This window comes from Rhinoraja longicauda, chromosome 25, assembly GCF_053455715.1.
Source record: "Rhinoraja longicauda isolate Sanriku21f chromosome 25, sRhiLon1.1, whole genome shotgun sequence".
Classification (NCBI taxonomy): Eukaryota; Metazoa; Chordata; class Chondrichthyes; order Rajiformes; family Arhynchobatidae; genus Rhinoraja; species Rhinoraja longicauda.
This window is the reverse complement of record NC_135977.1, coordinates 12,383,091-12,398,431: the sequence shown is the minus strand read 5'-3', so window position 1 is coordinate 12,398,431 and position 15,341 is coordinate 12,383,091. Positions and strand designations below refer to the sequence as shown.

At 40.8% G+C, this 15,341-nt stretch overlaps 1 protein-coding gene across 2 annotated transcripts in view; it reads right to left on the bottom strand.

Moving 5' to 3' along the window:
- The window catches only part of ppil2 (peptidylprolyl isomerase (cyclophilin)-like 2), a 210,992-nt gene that overhangs the window by 195,218 nt on the left and 433 nt on the right, over positions 1-15,341 (bottom strand). For both annotated transcript variants that reach the window (XM_078421882.1, XM_078421881.1), the window contains exons 2-5: positions 14,557-14,606; positions 10,972-11,017; positions 7,617-7,679; positions 4,941-4,992 (exon numbers count right to left, since the gene is read on the bottom strand). In XM_078421882.1, the coding sequence (XP_078278008.1) occupies positions 4,941-4,992; positions 7,617-7,633 (69 nt within the window). In that variant the 5' untranslated portion in view covers positions 7,634-7,679; positions 10,972-11,017; positions 14,557-14,606. The remainder of the gene's footprint in view (positions 1-4,940; positions 4,993-7,616; positions 7,680-10,971; positions 11,018-14,556; positions 14,607-15,341) is intronic.

Below are 15,341 nucleotides of genomic sequence, written 5' to 3'. Positions count from 1 at the left end.
GACTTAATAGTCTCTGAAATGTCCTTTGCTGTTATCTTTGAACCCAACTCGTTACGTTCGGTCTCACTGAGGGTTGAAAGATTGCACTTATCCAGCAAAGTCTGCATCATCACTGAGTCGGCTGTTGTTTGAGATGCGTAAAGGGTTTGGTAAAATTGTTGAAATCTTTCGTTGATATCTTTGGGCAGTGAAGTAGTTCTCCTTTTTCCGATCTAATTTTATGTATCGTACGGTCATTTTCTAATTTGCAAAGTTGTCTTGCTAAAAGTTAATGGGGTTTGAGGAAGGATATTCTTGCTATTGAGGGCGTGCAGCGTAGGTTCACTAGGTTAATTCCCGGAATGGCGGGACTGTCGTATGTTGAAAAGCTGGAGCAATTAGGCTTGTATATACTGGAATTTAGAAGGATGAGGGGGGATCTTATTGAAACATATAAGATAATTAGGGGATTGGACACATTAGAGGCAGGAAACATGTTCCCAATGTTGGGGGAGTCCAGAACAAGGGGCCACAGTTTAAGAATAAGGGGTAGGCCATTTAGAACGGAGATGAGGAAGAACTTTTTCAGTCAGAGAGTGGTGAAGGTGTGGAATTCTCTGCCTCAGAAGGCAGTGGAGGCCAGTTCGTTGGATGCTTTCAAGAGAGAGCTGGATAGAGCTCTTAAGGAAAGCGGAGTGAGGGGGTATGGGGAGAAGGCAGGAACGGGGTACTGATTGAGAGTGATCAGCCATGATCGCATTGAATGGCGGTGCTGGCTCGAAGGGCTGAATGGCCTACTCCTGCACCTATTGTCTATTGTCTATTTATCGCCGAATTCAAAGTATTTTTGATTGGTAAATTGAAATGCCCTACTGATTCTTGCTGAGAGTATCTGGTTTAATTTGTATTTAAGTGCAGCTATTTTGTTATGTTTTCCTATGGATGGGTCGGCAGCATTTTCTGAGTCCAACTGTTTTATTTGTTTTTCTAATTCCTGTTGCTCTGCCTTTCTTCTCTTGTTGTGCGATGTTTGGTAAGAAATAATGAAGCCTCTAAGGAAGGCTTTAAAGGTTTCCCAAAGCAATGTTGGAGAAATGCCAGGGGTGTCATTTGTCTCAAAGAAGATTTCCATCTGTAACTTCAGGTATTCACAAAATTTAGCCTCTGCGAGTATTTGTGGATTAAATCTCCAACACGGCTCACTTTTCACTATTCCTTCCAGTTTCACAGAGAACGTAATGATCTGAAATAATAATATTGTGATATTTTGGGTTGTGGGTATATGGCAGGAGTTTAGAATCGACCAGAAAATAATCTATTCTTGTATATACTTTATGGGCACCTGAGTAGAAAGAATACGCTCTTCCTGAGGGGTTGGCAATCCTCGATACATCTTTTATATTTGTGTTGTTTATATACGTATTCAAAAGTTCACTGGACTTGGATGTAATTATTCTACGGAATGAAGATCTGTCTAAGTATTGGTCCAATACACAATTTAGATCACCCCCGATTATCAAATTGGACTGGAACATATCTGGGATTAAATACTTTAGTGAAAAATTGGGGGCTATCAAAATTTGGACCGTATATGTTCACCAAAGTCAGTGAGGTTGAATACACTTCTCCAGTCAACATGATATACCTGCCCTCCTTATCAACTATTGTAGATTTATGTTTGAACGGGGTGCCTTTGCGGATTAAGATTGCGGTACCCCTGGCTTTTGAGGGAAAGGTGGAGTGGTACAGCTGTCCAATCCACCTGCACCTCAGCCTGTTGTGCGAGTTATTCTTGAGGTGAGTCTCCTGGAGGAATATTATGTCAGTGTTAAGGGATTTTCAGTGAGCTAGTATTTTACCCCTTTTTATTGGTTCATTCATGCCCTTGACATTCTAACTACAAAAGGTAAGTCCTTTCCTCCCAGTTTTGCTTGCTATATCATCTTACATAGTTAGTGTATCTTCTGCTGAAATAAATGCTCTAACACAGTAATTAAAGTATTTTTTGGAATATAGGCCGAGTAAGAAACCCCCCACCCCACTCCCCCACCCCCCGTGAATATCACCAAGAGAAATGCGCATTAGCGCAAGATACTAAGATATATATTGCAAAAATAAGGGAAAGAAAGAAATAGATAATTAACAAGAAAAAAGGAGCAAAGTATAGAGATGCCGCTAACAAACACCTCGCAGCGGCAGTAAAGTTAAGGTAACCTTCCTTACAATTAACTTCTAATACGAGTACTGTACTTATTTGTTAACCCTGCACCTATAACGTGTTAAAGAACTAAACAGAACCATCTTTTAAAGGCTCAACATTCCACTCTACTTAACATTCTATAGGACGGCATATTGTGTGGAAGAAGTCAAAGCTCGTCCTATTTACGTTTCAGCAGATAATTAAGAAATACACTTTGGATGTTGGGAGTCTTTAAAGTAACTCCGCCAGTAGTAAAATTTGAGTCGTCAAGGTAACTGAATACATAATTAACCGACATGGGTCTCGTAATAGTTATCTTTCAGTCAGAAGTATTTCTACCATATTACAAAGCGGCAAGCCATTAACAGCCAGTAATTTATAGCCTCTATGGGCTAGTACATCCCTTGGTGACACCGGCGATGCTCTGGGCAAACAGTAATGCTTCGTTCGGGTCAGTGAAGAGGGATTCAGCACCGTCATGTGTGACACGGAATTTGGCCGGGTATAATAATCCAAATCGAACTCCTGGTATGTCCCTCAGTATTCCTCTTGTCTTGGAAAAGAGTGCTCTTTGTTTAACGACTTCAGGGGGATAGTCCCTGAAAATCCTTATCCGTTGACCTTGATATGATAAGTTCCTATCCTTGGCCACTTTCTGAAGTATTTCCTCCAGGACATGACAGTAATGCACCCGCAGGATCAGGTGTCGCGGTGGCACATTTTCTTCCGGCCGGGTTCTCGGTCGAGCACGGGCTTCTCATCTAAAGTGAGTGTGTCTTTAAGTAGTTTTGCTGTAAAGTCACGGACATTTTGACCGTATTTTTTTACCTTCTTTCACTCCGACTATTCTCAGGTTTTGACGCCTGGAATGCCCCTCCAAATCTAGGCATTTTTCTGATAGTTTTGATACCAAGCCGGAAATGCGCTCCACTTCAACTTTCAACTCGTCCGTAGCATCAGAGCTAGCTGTAGCCGTTATTTCCAGCGCATGGATAGTCTTACTGTGGGCGAGTAAAGTAGCCTGAGTAGTTTCCAGCTTACGGTTGATGTCGGTTTCTAGACGTAAAATTTCCCCTCTCAGGTTCGCGATTACCTCTTTGGCACATATTTCTTGCTTCACTGCAGAGAGTTCTCGGCGAAGGGTTTCAATGGCTTGTAAGACCGGTGTTTGGTTTGTTGTCTCTTCACAGGACTGTTTCTCAGGCGAGCTCGGGGCTTCTGCACGGCCTTCCTCTCCGTCTTTTTTCAGCCTTTGTTTGGGTGGCATTGTGGTCTGTTTACCGCTCCTCTTTGTAAAATTGTGTATCAGTAATGAGCTGTTTAACCAGTGGATACATTGCAAAATGAACTGTTTGGTTCTTTTATTCTTTTGTTTACGTAATTTGTTCGGCAAGGTGCAGAGCTACTTAGACGTACGTCCTATCTCTCCATAATGCCACCGGAAGTCTGGTACAGCTTCTAGCATACCCTTTTGCCCTTTTATCTCAACCATATTTGATCCAGGGATGTATCAGGCCACATGGTTCCAAAGTATGATGGTGTACAGTTCTGCTGCTGCTGATGATCCACGATGCCTCATGGCTCTGAGTTAATCCTGCTTAGCATGATTGTAGTACTATACAACACAGTGGATGGTGCTCTAAATGTGAAGAGAGGAGTTTCATCTTCAGAACCACTATAATTTCTATCAATACTGGCATAGACAGATGCATTTTCCATGGGTGGAAATTAGATCAATAGATTTAGTCATAGAACTATACAGCATAGAATTAAGCCCTTTGTCCCAACGCAACCCTACTGACCAAAATGCCTATTGAGCTGGTCCCTCCTTCCTGTGCATTCACATCGCTACAAATGTTTCCTATGCATGTACCTCTCTAAATGTTGTAATCGTACCCGCCTTGCCATTTTCTCTGGCAGATTTTTCCATGTACACACTATCCTCTGTGTGAAAAGCTTTCCCCTCAGGCCCCTTTTCAACCTTTCCCCTCTCACCTTCAACTCATACCATTTAGTTTTGATGACTCAAAACATACCCTAGCCTACCCTAGGGAAAATAAAATGGCTGTTCAACTTATCTGTGCCTGTTTGATTTTATCTTTTCTCTTCGATGCAACAGTAATGATACTGGAGTGGGCCACATAGTTATTTCAGGGGAAGTTAAGAGTCAAGTGTACTCTTGAGGATCTGCAGTCACATGTCGGCAAGACTGGGTAAGAGATGGCTGAGGACCGTTGGTTTATTAGACTTGATTCACTGTTCAGAAATTGTTCCTCTCTAATTAGTTGACATTTATTTCAGTACTTAGTTACTGGATATACTAAAAGATCCCAGTGACATCCTCACATCAGATGTAAAAACAAGCTCATTGATAATATATTCGTTTTCTCTGTCCTGACTTTTTAAAATATTTGTGGTTATAGTTCCATATAATCTATCTTACAGGACAACTCCTGCACCAAAACTGTATTTCTTTATAAAAATCCTGGGTTATTAACATTATAACCTGTAAACCTTTAGTGCCGTATATTTTTCATGAGTTTTCTAAGTTTTAGTGAGTTCCAGTTATTGATTCATTGATAGTTTTCTTGCAATATTACAAATGCTTTCCTCCTATTATTACCCACATTGGTTTTTAAATGTTCTAATCAAATCTTGACTATGCCAATTGAACTGGTAGAAAATGTGTGATGCTTTAGTAATTATTATATCCATCACAATGAATCAATTAAATATATATCATTCAGTAGACGATCCTTACCTCACCAGTGGTTGGATGGGTTCCAAATTTCTTTATCCATGGAATGATAGACCTACAGAAAATAACCATGAAATTTCACAGTGAAATTCAAAGACTTTTTAAAAGCAGACTGCCTATTGCATCAAATACTTCAAAAGTAGTCTCACTGATAACCTCCAATACTTAATTTTTTTTTTTAAATCCTGGAAAATACAGTGCATCTCTGACTATGTGAAAATAAAGGGAGGATCACCAACCAACGTTAACCCATTCCTCCTTCTCTTAGAATTTTTTTAATCTTTTATCTATCTAGCAATTACTGTTTCTATTTCAAGTTTCTGATATTTCCAGTTCTATGTTTATTAAATTATATGCAAAACAACTGGCATAATCTCCTTTCTTAGTCCCATTTGTTTACGCTTTGCTAATTGATCCAATACTAAGGGAACATCCATATTTTTTCATCGATTTTTCCGCAGAGGTGGGAAAAGAGGCAGTGGGGCATCAACAAATCTTCACAATGCAAGAATCATCTTGGTTGGTCAACTTTGTCATCTTTCAACACCAATAATTTAGTAAGCAATTGAATGATTAGAATTCCTTTGATTTGTACTCTGTTGTCTACTAATATAATCTCTTTCTCAATCATTGTGTATGTTTCCTATATTCTGCCTGCTGGTTCTTTACTAAAATAACTTTAGACTTAATTTCCATCTGAGAAGTTTGCTTATTTTCATCTTCTATTGGCAAGCTGGAAAAATGCAGGTGAACTCATCCTCCTATTGTGTCATTGACCAATCTACCTTCCATAATTAGATCCATTCTGCTGTAAATAGCCAGTCCTTAATTGCCAGTTAGGTTAAATTATTTTTGAAAATAATTGTAGCTATCTTTTTCATTGCATTTTCCAGGTGGACCAGCGAGTTAAATATATGATCATACCCATTGAATATATGCTGTATTTTACTTAGTTAATGTCCCGCTGCATGTTCACAAAGGCATTGGGCTTGAAATGTAGCAATCCAATTAAAGTTCAGTAGAGGGCACTGCAACATTGCAATCCTAAATGATTCATGAATGAATAGACGGTTTCTTGTTTTTACCACATTGCACTAGGCTTAGGCTAAATTAAAAGGCATAACAATGAAAACATTTGAAATTTGATTTGTTTAGAGAGCTTGCCTGTTGTTGCAATGGCTTTAAAAATATGCATTTATCCAGCCTGTTCAGTATATTTATTACATACACACATTGTCTATTAGATTGTCCGTCTCTTCTTAGACACTGGAAGGTCTAAATAAATGTAATTTTCCTGCTGCATGGGCAAACTCAGTCCTTCCCACTTCTAGGAACGCTGTAATGTGTGGCCTTACTAGTGACAGCACATCAGTAAGTGAATAAAGATTCACTGCCGCTACAGTTCTGAGACAGCAAAACCAAGCGGCCAGAAATTGTAAACAGCAAGAGTAACGAAGCTCAGCCAGCAATGGTTCACTGCTGGCAAGCTCTGATGATGCTTCACACTGGAAAAGTTCACCTCGCTATCTGTTCAGAAGCAGACTGACCTGTTATAGACAATAGACAATAGGTGCAGGAGAAGGCCATTCGGCCCTTCGAGCCAGCACCACCATTCAATGTGATCATGGCTGATCATTCTCACTCTGTTATACATTTCTAAGATTTTCTGATGTTCATGTAAGATTTCCAGCACCGCTTTCTTTATTGTTACCTTCCATTTCAATGCTGTGTCAATTCTGCCTGTGATCCATAAGCCAAATATATCATACAGCCTTTGTTAAAGATTCCAATTAAAATTGAAAAACACAACCAGGTAATTTAACTCTCGTACTTTCCAAATGCTTAGGCCAAAAAGCCTCTGCCATTGGGATATTTAAATTTCTATCTTCATAATTCATGAGTCATTGGCAAAGGCATTAAGCAATATTAAGCAATTACTTTTAAAGTAATTCTTCTGTGCATGATCTTCCCATGGCATTCTTGAGCTGAATTGAGAATAGTAGAAGATCAATAACTACAGTGCAAGATAGCAAACTGTTTTCTTACTGTGACCCTGACCTTTAATTATTATGGTTATTTATAAATTTTAGAACCTGGTTAGATTTTTTTGGGTTACTTCAATGATTTAAAAAAAAATACTCCAAGAATCCCACGAGAAAGCTGAGGAGCAGAAAGCTATACAGTTAGATGCCTGCTGCCTTGAGACGGTGGAAGTAGAGATGAGATTATGTTTCTACATTGAGCTGGACTGTGTAGCTCATTGATCAAGCGCTGGACATTCTCCAATTATTGTAATAGTTCCTGATTGTGTCCTGCATCTCTATGTTATTTACTATGTTCCACATTTTATGTTTAAATCAGCCAGCTATTCAAATTAAATTTCAGCTCCTCCACCCACTTGATCTGCCTTCACAGAGCTTGAACTAAGCTTAAGCCATAAAGATTTGCCCAAAATCACAAGCAAGTTTTATTGTCACACACCAGTTACTGCATATTGCATCAATGCAATAAATATGAATTATATTGGGAATCATCGTGTATAAAACTGCACGTAATATGACATAACACATTGAAAACACATTTTCAGTTGCCATTTCCTCTCATGGTTTGTTGGCACGTAAGCTGGAGCAGAGGGCGGGGGGGGTGGCAAGCCAAATAATAATAAGCCTTCATACTCACAGGAGGTCGAACACCATTCCATCAGGTGTACACACTGGGTACTCAAAGGGTTGAAGGGACAAACTGCAAACGAAAGCAGCAATTAATTTACCAAAATTTGACAAAGCGTTATAAGACTATTACTCTTCAAGTGGCACACCAAAAACAAACTGATAATTCAAAAGTGAGACAGCAAAGATGCTTTAAAAATGTTCATCGTGAATCGTTTAAGCTGTGTACATGCAGGCCTATTCAGAGGATACATTCCAATGCAGACAATGATGGAAGGTAATAAGGCTTTCTGTGTGGAAACACTGTGTGGAACTGCATAACAAAGCAAAATATAATTCCTACTATCTTATTAATTCTTTGCGTCACAATCAAAGTCTGGAATTAAATAACATGAACTGCAGTATCTAATTTGGCTAAATCTGTAAATATATATTATTTCATTGTTTTAAATAAATATTTATTTAAAAATCAATAAACCAATGAAAAGCTAGAATTCTGAATGTAAAGGTTATTATTAAAAAGGACAAAACCACATTATTTTCAGCACTTAATTCAGGCTTGTATTTTTAACGCTTTCTGTTAAGCATATTGAGGATGAATAATTCACAATTTTGGTGAGCGGTTCAAGTTCCAACCACATTTTAAGGAATCCACTGGCAAAACTAAATGTAGAAGTGAAATAGGAATAGGGAAAATGCTGAAAATATCAGCTCCTAAATTCACGACAGATACAAAGATGACCTGAACTCTTTTTACGCACGGTTTGAGACGGGTAACACCACCAGCTCGCCGTCTAAAAACAGCACCGAAGGGGCGCTGGCTAGCGAGGCTGGAGGGGGATCCACCGCCGGGGATGTGCACACATTCTCGGTGTCCGAGCATGAAGTGAGGTGGGCTCTGACGCGTGTGAACACGAGGAAAGCTGGAGGCCCAGATGGTATATCTGGGCGAGTACTAAAGTCTTGTGCTACTCAGCTTGCTCCAGTGCTCACCACAATATTCAACCTCTCCTTGGCAAAGTCCGTGGTCCCTGCATGCTTCAAAAGATCCATCATTGTACCGGTGCCAAAGAATGCCTCTCCAGCGTGTTTAAATGACTACCGACCGGTGGCCCTCACCTCAGTTGTCATGAAATGCTTTGAGAGGCTAGTCAAGAAGCACATCTGCGCCCTCCTTCCTCGCAACATGGACCCACTACAGTTCGCATACCGTCCGAACAGGTCCACGGATGATGCGGTCTCCCAGGTTCTACACACCGCTCTCTCTCATCTGGACAGCCAGGGGGGCTATGTGAGGATGCTGTTCATTGACTTTAGTTCAGCATTCAACACAATAGTCCCCAGCAGACTGGTTGAGAAGCTGCTGGAACTGGGGCTTAGCACCCCTCTGTGTGCCTGGGTCCTGGACTTTCTCACTGCCAGGCCCCAAGTAGTCAGGATGGGGGAACACACATCTAGCTCCCTCACCCTGAACATAGGATCCCCCCAGGGCTGCGTCCTTAGCCCCCTACTGTACTCCCTGTACACACATGACTGTAGGGCCAGGTTCAGCTCAAACTCCATCATCAAGTTTGCTGATGACACTGTGGTGGTGGGCCGGATCTCCAACAACGATGAGAAGGCCTACCGGGAGGAGGTGGCTGATCTGGCACTCTGGTGTCAGAACAATAGCCTCCTCTTGAATGTCACTAAAACAAAGGAGCTGATTGTGGACTTCAGAAGGGCTAAACATCCAAGGACGTACACGCCACTGGAGATAAATGGGTCTATTGTGGATAGGGTGAGCAGTTTCAAATACTTGGGAGTCCGCATCGCAGAGGATCTGACGTGGGCAACGCACATTGCCGCACTGGTGGGTAAGGCTAAGCAGCGCCTTTACCACCTTAGACAACTGAGGAAATTCAGAGTGTCGCTGAGGATCCTTCATTGCTTCTACTCTGGGGCTGTAGAGTGCATCCTGTCCGGCAACATTACAGTCTGGTTTGGGAACAGCTCTGCCCAGGACAGGATGGCCCTGCAGAGAGTAGTGCGTTCGGCAGAACGCACCATGGGAACTACACTCGTCCCCCTGCAGGACCTATACATCAGGAGGTGCAGATCCAGAGCAAGCAAGATCATGAGGGACCCCTGCCACCCCAGTAACGGACTGTTCCAGATGCTACGGTCAGGCAAACGCCTCCGCTGTCACGCTGTGAAAACGGAGAGGATGAGACGGAGCTTCTTCCCACAGGCCATCAGGACTGTCAACTTTGATAACCCCAGAGACTAAATGTTTGTCGACACTTTTTGTGCTATGTTTAGTAACTTATTAACTTTATTTATATGCTGTAACTGTAATTCTTTTTGTGCACAATCCGCAGGCATTGCCACTTTCATTTCACTGCACATCGAGTATGTGTATGTGACAAATAAATTTGACTTGACTTGACTTGACTTGAATAAGAAAATGCAATATATAACCTCCATACCAAAGTAATAAGCACTTGATCAGAACATCAGACACTAAAATACAGGCCGCAGTTTCAATAAGTGAAGTGAAAATATTGGAAAACAAGATAGTGATATGAAATTGAATAAAAAATTGTAGTACACAAAAGCAGAATGAAGAATGCACACAATTTATTTGTGTGGTTTTAAATGTTCCCAAGGAAACCGCAGTTGCACAATAAGAATTTTAGAGAACGTCCAAGCCAAAATAAAAGTGCTGGAAAAACTTTATATGGACAGTGGTGGAAATGGAAAGTGCTAGAAATGACATCAAATACTTTTAACATAAACTGCACAAAGCTTTCAACAGAATTACTTGTTCTAACTTTCACATTGCAAAGCCATCTGCTGTTTAATTTTACTGTGTTAATAAAGTCATTCATTTTAAGGAACAAAACAAAGCGTTTGACGCACTGGGGCTGTACTCACTGGAGTTTAGAAGGATGAGGGGGAACCTCATTGAAACTTACAGAATAGTGAAAGGCTTGTATAGAGTGGATGTGGAAAGGATGTTTCCACTAGCGGGAGAGTCCAGGACTAGAGGTCATAGCCTCAGAATTAAAGGACGTTCCTTTAGGAAGCAGATGATGTGGAATTTATTTTGTCAGAGGGTGGTGAATCTGTGGAATTCCTTGCAACAGAAGGCTGTGGAGGTCGTCAATGGATATTTGTAAGGCAGAGATAGATAGATTCTTGATTAGTACGGGCGTCAAGGGTTATGGGGAGAAGGTAGGAGAATAGAGTTCGGAGGGAGAGATAGATCAGCTATGATTCAATGGCACAATAGACCTGATGGGCCAAATGGCCTAATTGTGCTCCTATCACTCATGACCGTATGACAAAACTTATGGTACAATATAGCAATAGGATACCCTTACCTGCAGTGATCAAAAGGTAAACGGCGGAAGTTGGCTTGTGGAATAACTGCAGGACAGAAGAAATTGTATTTTTGATGCAAATCAAACCCGTCCATATAAATCTAAAATCTAATTATAAACTATATAGATGAGGAGCAGAACATTAAGGTTTTGCACTTGACTCTAGCCTGTACTGAGCAGATAAATTGGGTGTCGTCAAACTATCAGCAGTCTGATCCTGTCACTTTGGCACCACAAGATAGCCCTCGATAGCTACCAAGTCCATCACCACTGAAATGGGGTGAAGAAAAATGGAATAACTATGCTGGACCATCAAAATGACCAGTTTTCCTTCGGCACAGGGGCCTTTTTTTTTTCCTGAAACAAAATATGATATAAATATTATATGGTCTCCAATATACTTGTGCTCAACTTGACAATAGGCAAGTCCTGAATATCAGATCAGAATGCACTAAAGGGGGACACAGAGAATGTATTTGTTGAAACTAGGAGCAAATAATACTCCACTGGAAGAACACTGAGTCAGCATCTGTGGTGGAAAACGGATTAAGGTGCATTGATGCATCTTGCCACAGGTTCTCAACCTGAAATATCAACCCTTCCTTTGCCAGCCCTGATGCAGGTCTCAACCTGAAATAATCATCCTTTTGCCCTAACGGATGCTACTTGACCAAATGAGTTCCTTCAGCCACTGTTCTTGCAGTGCATTTGGAAAGCAGTGACAGGATCAGTCAAAGTCAGCACGGATTTATGAAGGGGAAATCATGCTTGACTAATCTTCTGGAATTTTTTGAGGATGGAACAAGTAGAATGGATAAGGGATAGCCAGTGGATGTGGTGTATCTGGACTTTCAAAAAGCCTTTGACAAGGTCCAATACAAGAGATTAGTGTGCAAAATTAGGGCACATGGTATTGGGGTAGGGTATTGACATGGATAGAGAACTGGTTGGCAGACGGGAAGCAAAGAGTAGGAATTAAAGGGTCCTTTTCAGAATGTCAGGTAGTGACTAGTAGGGTGCCGCAAGGCTCAGTGATGGGACCCAGTTATTTACAATATGTATTGACGATTTAGACGAAGGAATTCAATCTAACATCTCCCAGTTTGCAGATGACACAAAGCTGGGTGGCTGTGTAAGCTGCGAGGAGGATGCTATGAGGCTGCAAGGTGACTTGGATAAGTTGGGTGAGTGGGCAGATGCATGGCAGATGCAGTATAATGTGGATAAAAGTAAGGTTCTTGGTGGCAGGAAAAGTCAGATTATTACCTGAATGATGTCAGATTAGGAAAAGGGTAGGTGCAACTAGACCTGGGTGTCGTTGTACATCAGTCACTGAAAGTTAGCATACAGGTACAGCAGGCAGTGAAGAAAGCAAATGGTATGTCACAGGATTTGAGTATAGGAGCAAGGAGGTCCTACTGCAGTTGTACAGGGCGCTGGTGAGACCACACCAGGTACATCAGGTGCACCAGTGTGCAGTTTTGGTCTCCTAATTTGAGGAAGGACATCCTTGCTATTGAGAGACTGCAGCGTACGTTCACCAGGTTAATTCCCGGGATGGCGGGACTAACATATGCTCAAAGAATGGATCAACTGGGCTTATATTCACTGGAATTTAGAAGGATGAGAGGGGATCTGATAGAAACATATTAAATGCTTAAGAGATCGGACAGGTTAGACGCAGGAAAAATGTTCCCGATGTTGGGGGAGTCCAGCATCCAGGGGTCACAGTTTAGGAATAAGGGGTAGGCCATTTAGATGAGAAAAAGCTTTTTCACCCAGAGAGTTGTGAATCTGTGGAATTCTCTGCCACAGAAGGCAACGGAGGCCAACTCGCTGGATATTTTCAAGAGAGAGTTAGATATTGCACGCAGGCTAACGGAATCAAAGGATATGGGGAGAAAGCAGGAATGGGGTACTGGTTTTGGATGATCAGCCATGATCATATTGAATGGCAGTGCTGGCTAGTAGTGCCGAATGGCCTATTCCTGCACTTACATTTTATGTTAATATGTTTCTATGTTTTTTAGACACCGATTCCTTTCAAAGAAGGCTCCTGAACAGAAATATCCCCTCTCCATGTCTTCCAGGGGGTGCTGCCCGACATGCTGAGTTAATCCACAACCTTGAGTTATTTTTTGTAAACCAGCATCTGCAGTTCTTTATTTCTCCAAAAAACAGATAGGATGGACTGAATGGACTTGTTCTATGTAGCGAGATGGTGCCAATTTTCTCCCAACATTACAAATGACTAACAATGCAACAACTTGGTCTCTTTACAAGTTATCATCAAATCAAAACTTACAGGCTTGTATTAGAATTTAAAAAATAACTTCAACATTTAGCTCACCAAACTAGTGATTTGAACAACTAATCCTATATGTGATGCCACGTATTGTAAATGGTGATTATACCCACTGGTGTACAAAGTATTTATTTGGAACAAATTAGGTTGCGGCAGCAGTAGAATATTCAGTAAATGACAGGATAGTAAGCCTTTCAACATCTTTCATTAAAGCATCCGCAAGATCCTGTTCAATAATATTTTACAACTTTACCAACAATTATTAACTGCAGTGAAGATATCTGCCATTGAGTATTCAGATATTTAAGCACCAGATAAAATGGCAATCTCAAAACCATATTTAATAACCAAAAAGAAATTTGAACCTAAAACACAAAAACTTTATTGAAATATTGTGTGCAGAGCTTCATCATAAACAATGCCAGTCAGTAAACCTTTTGCGTCCATATTACAAGATATCAAATAGATGAGGGAACCATCATTAAACTTAATTTTATCAGCAGGCACGACGTATAAGGAGGCAGCTCATCTAGAGTCTTCTTCCTTACTACACTATGCTTCATAATATGGGACAGTACCACAATTTCGAACATGACTATTTTAAAACCACTACACGTGACACTTCTGTGACACCTGCAGATGGTATTTCTCGAATTCAGGAAGGAAAGACGTTATCCAATTGCATGCAGCACCATTCTCTGTGCCATGGGCGGCAAGGTGGCGCAGTGGTACAGTTGTTGCCTTACAGCGCCAGAGACCCGGGATCGATCCCGACTACAGGTGCTTGTCTGTACGGAGTTCGTACGTTCTCCCCAGTGTGGGTTTTCGCAGAGATCTACGGTTTCCTCCCACACTCCAAAGACGCACAAGTTTGTAGGTTAATTGGCTTGGTATAAATGAAAATTGTCCCTTGTGTGTGCAGGATAGAGTTAATGTGTGGGGATCTCTGGGCGGCACGGTGTCGGTGGGCCAAAGGGCCTGTTTCCGCGTTGTATCTCTAAACTAAACTAATCTCACCAGAGCTGATGCCATTTCCTGCTGAGCACATCAAGTTCAATGGTCAATAACTGATTCAAGGTATTTCAAACCAACATTGCTCAATTTCATTCTTACTTTAAATACACATTTACTAAACACTTAAACAACTGCCCCATAGCAAGTACTTTTAGACCAAATATACTTAGGAAATTTATACCGATCTATAAGCAATACCCCTTCAGTGTACACGTTAACAATAATCTTAAATCACATCTTTATTATAAATCAATCTTCCTACCGACCTGTTTTCTTGCCACCATAGAAGTTAGTATACTCTGTACAAGTGATGTACCTGCAAAAGGAAAGTCAATCTCAGTACGAACACTGCAACTGAAGCAGACTGAAATGTAGATATTTGGCTGTCGTTCAAAGAAACCCAGTGTCATACTTTTAAGCAACAAAGTTTAAAATCTACATTTCTGGAATACTAATTTGAATCCCACACATGATGCTATCTGAGCAAATCCAATGCCTTCAGGAAAAGAGGGAGGAAATGTTTTGCCTAGTTGGCATAACTATATCCAGCATCAAAGTACAATGTATTCTTTCTTTAATCCTCCCTACCCACTTAATTTTGTCTTCAGAAGAGCATCCACGCTGTTTGCATGGTCATATATTCTAATTTTGGAACACAGATGAAAGACTCTTGGTCTGCACCCCTGATCAGATAGTACCACTATGATCTTATTTCACTGGCAAACGTCCGGAGGAACACATTTTGGATGGATCAAACAATAATGTTAAAAAAATTGGAGCATGAATAGGCAATTGGCCTTCGAGTGTATTGAGATCATGTGGCCATTCATTGAGACCATTACTGATCTTTTACCTCAACACCATCTTCTCGTACTTTTGCTAAATCGCTCGATTCACCCAATATCTAATATGCCCCCAAAGTGATATACTCCACAACACTTGGACCCATTTGAATATTAACATTACACAATCTCTGAACATTAAAAACATGTTTTTGTTTTATGCATCAGGAAACAGTACTATGCACTCCAATTAATGCTTTAGAATTTCA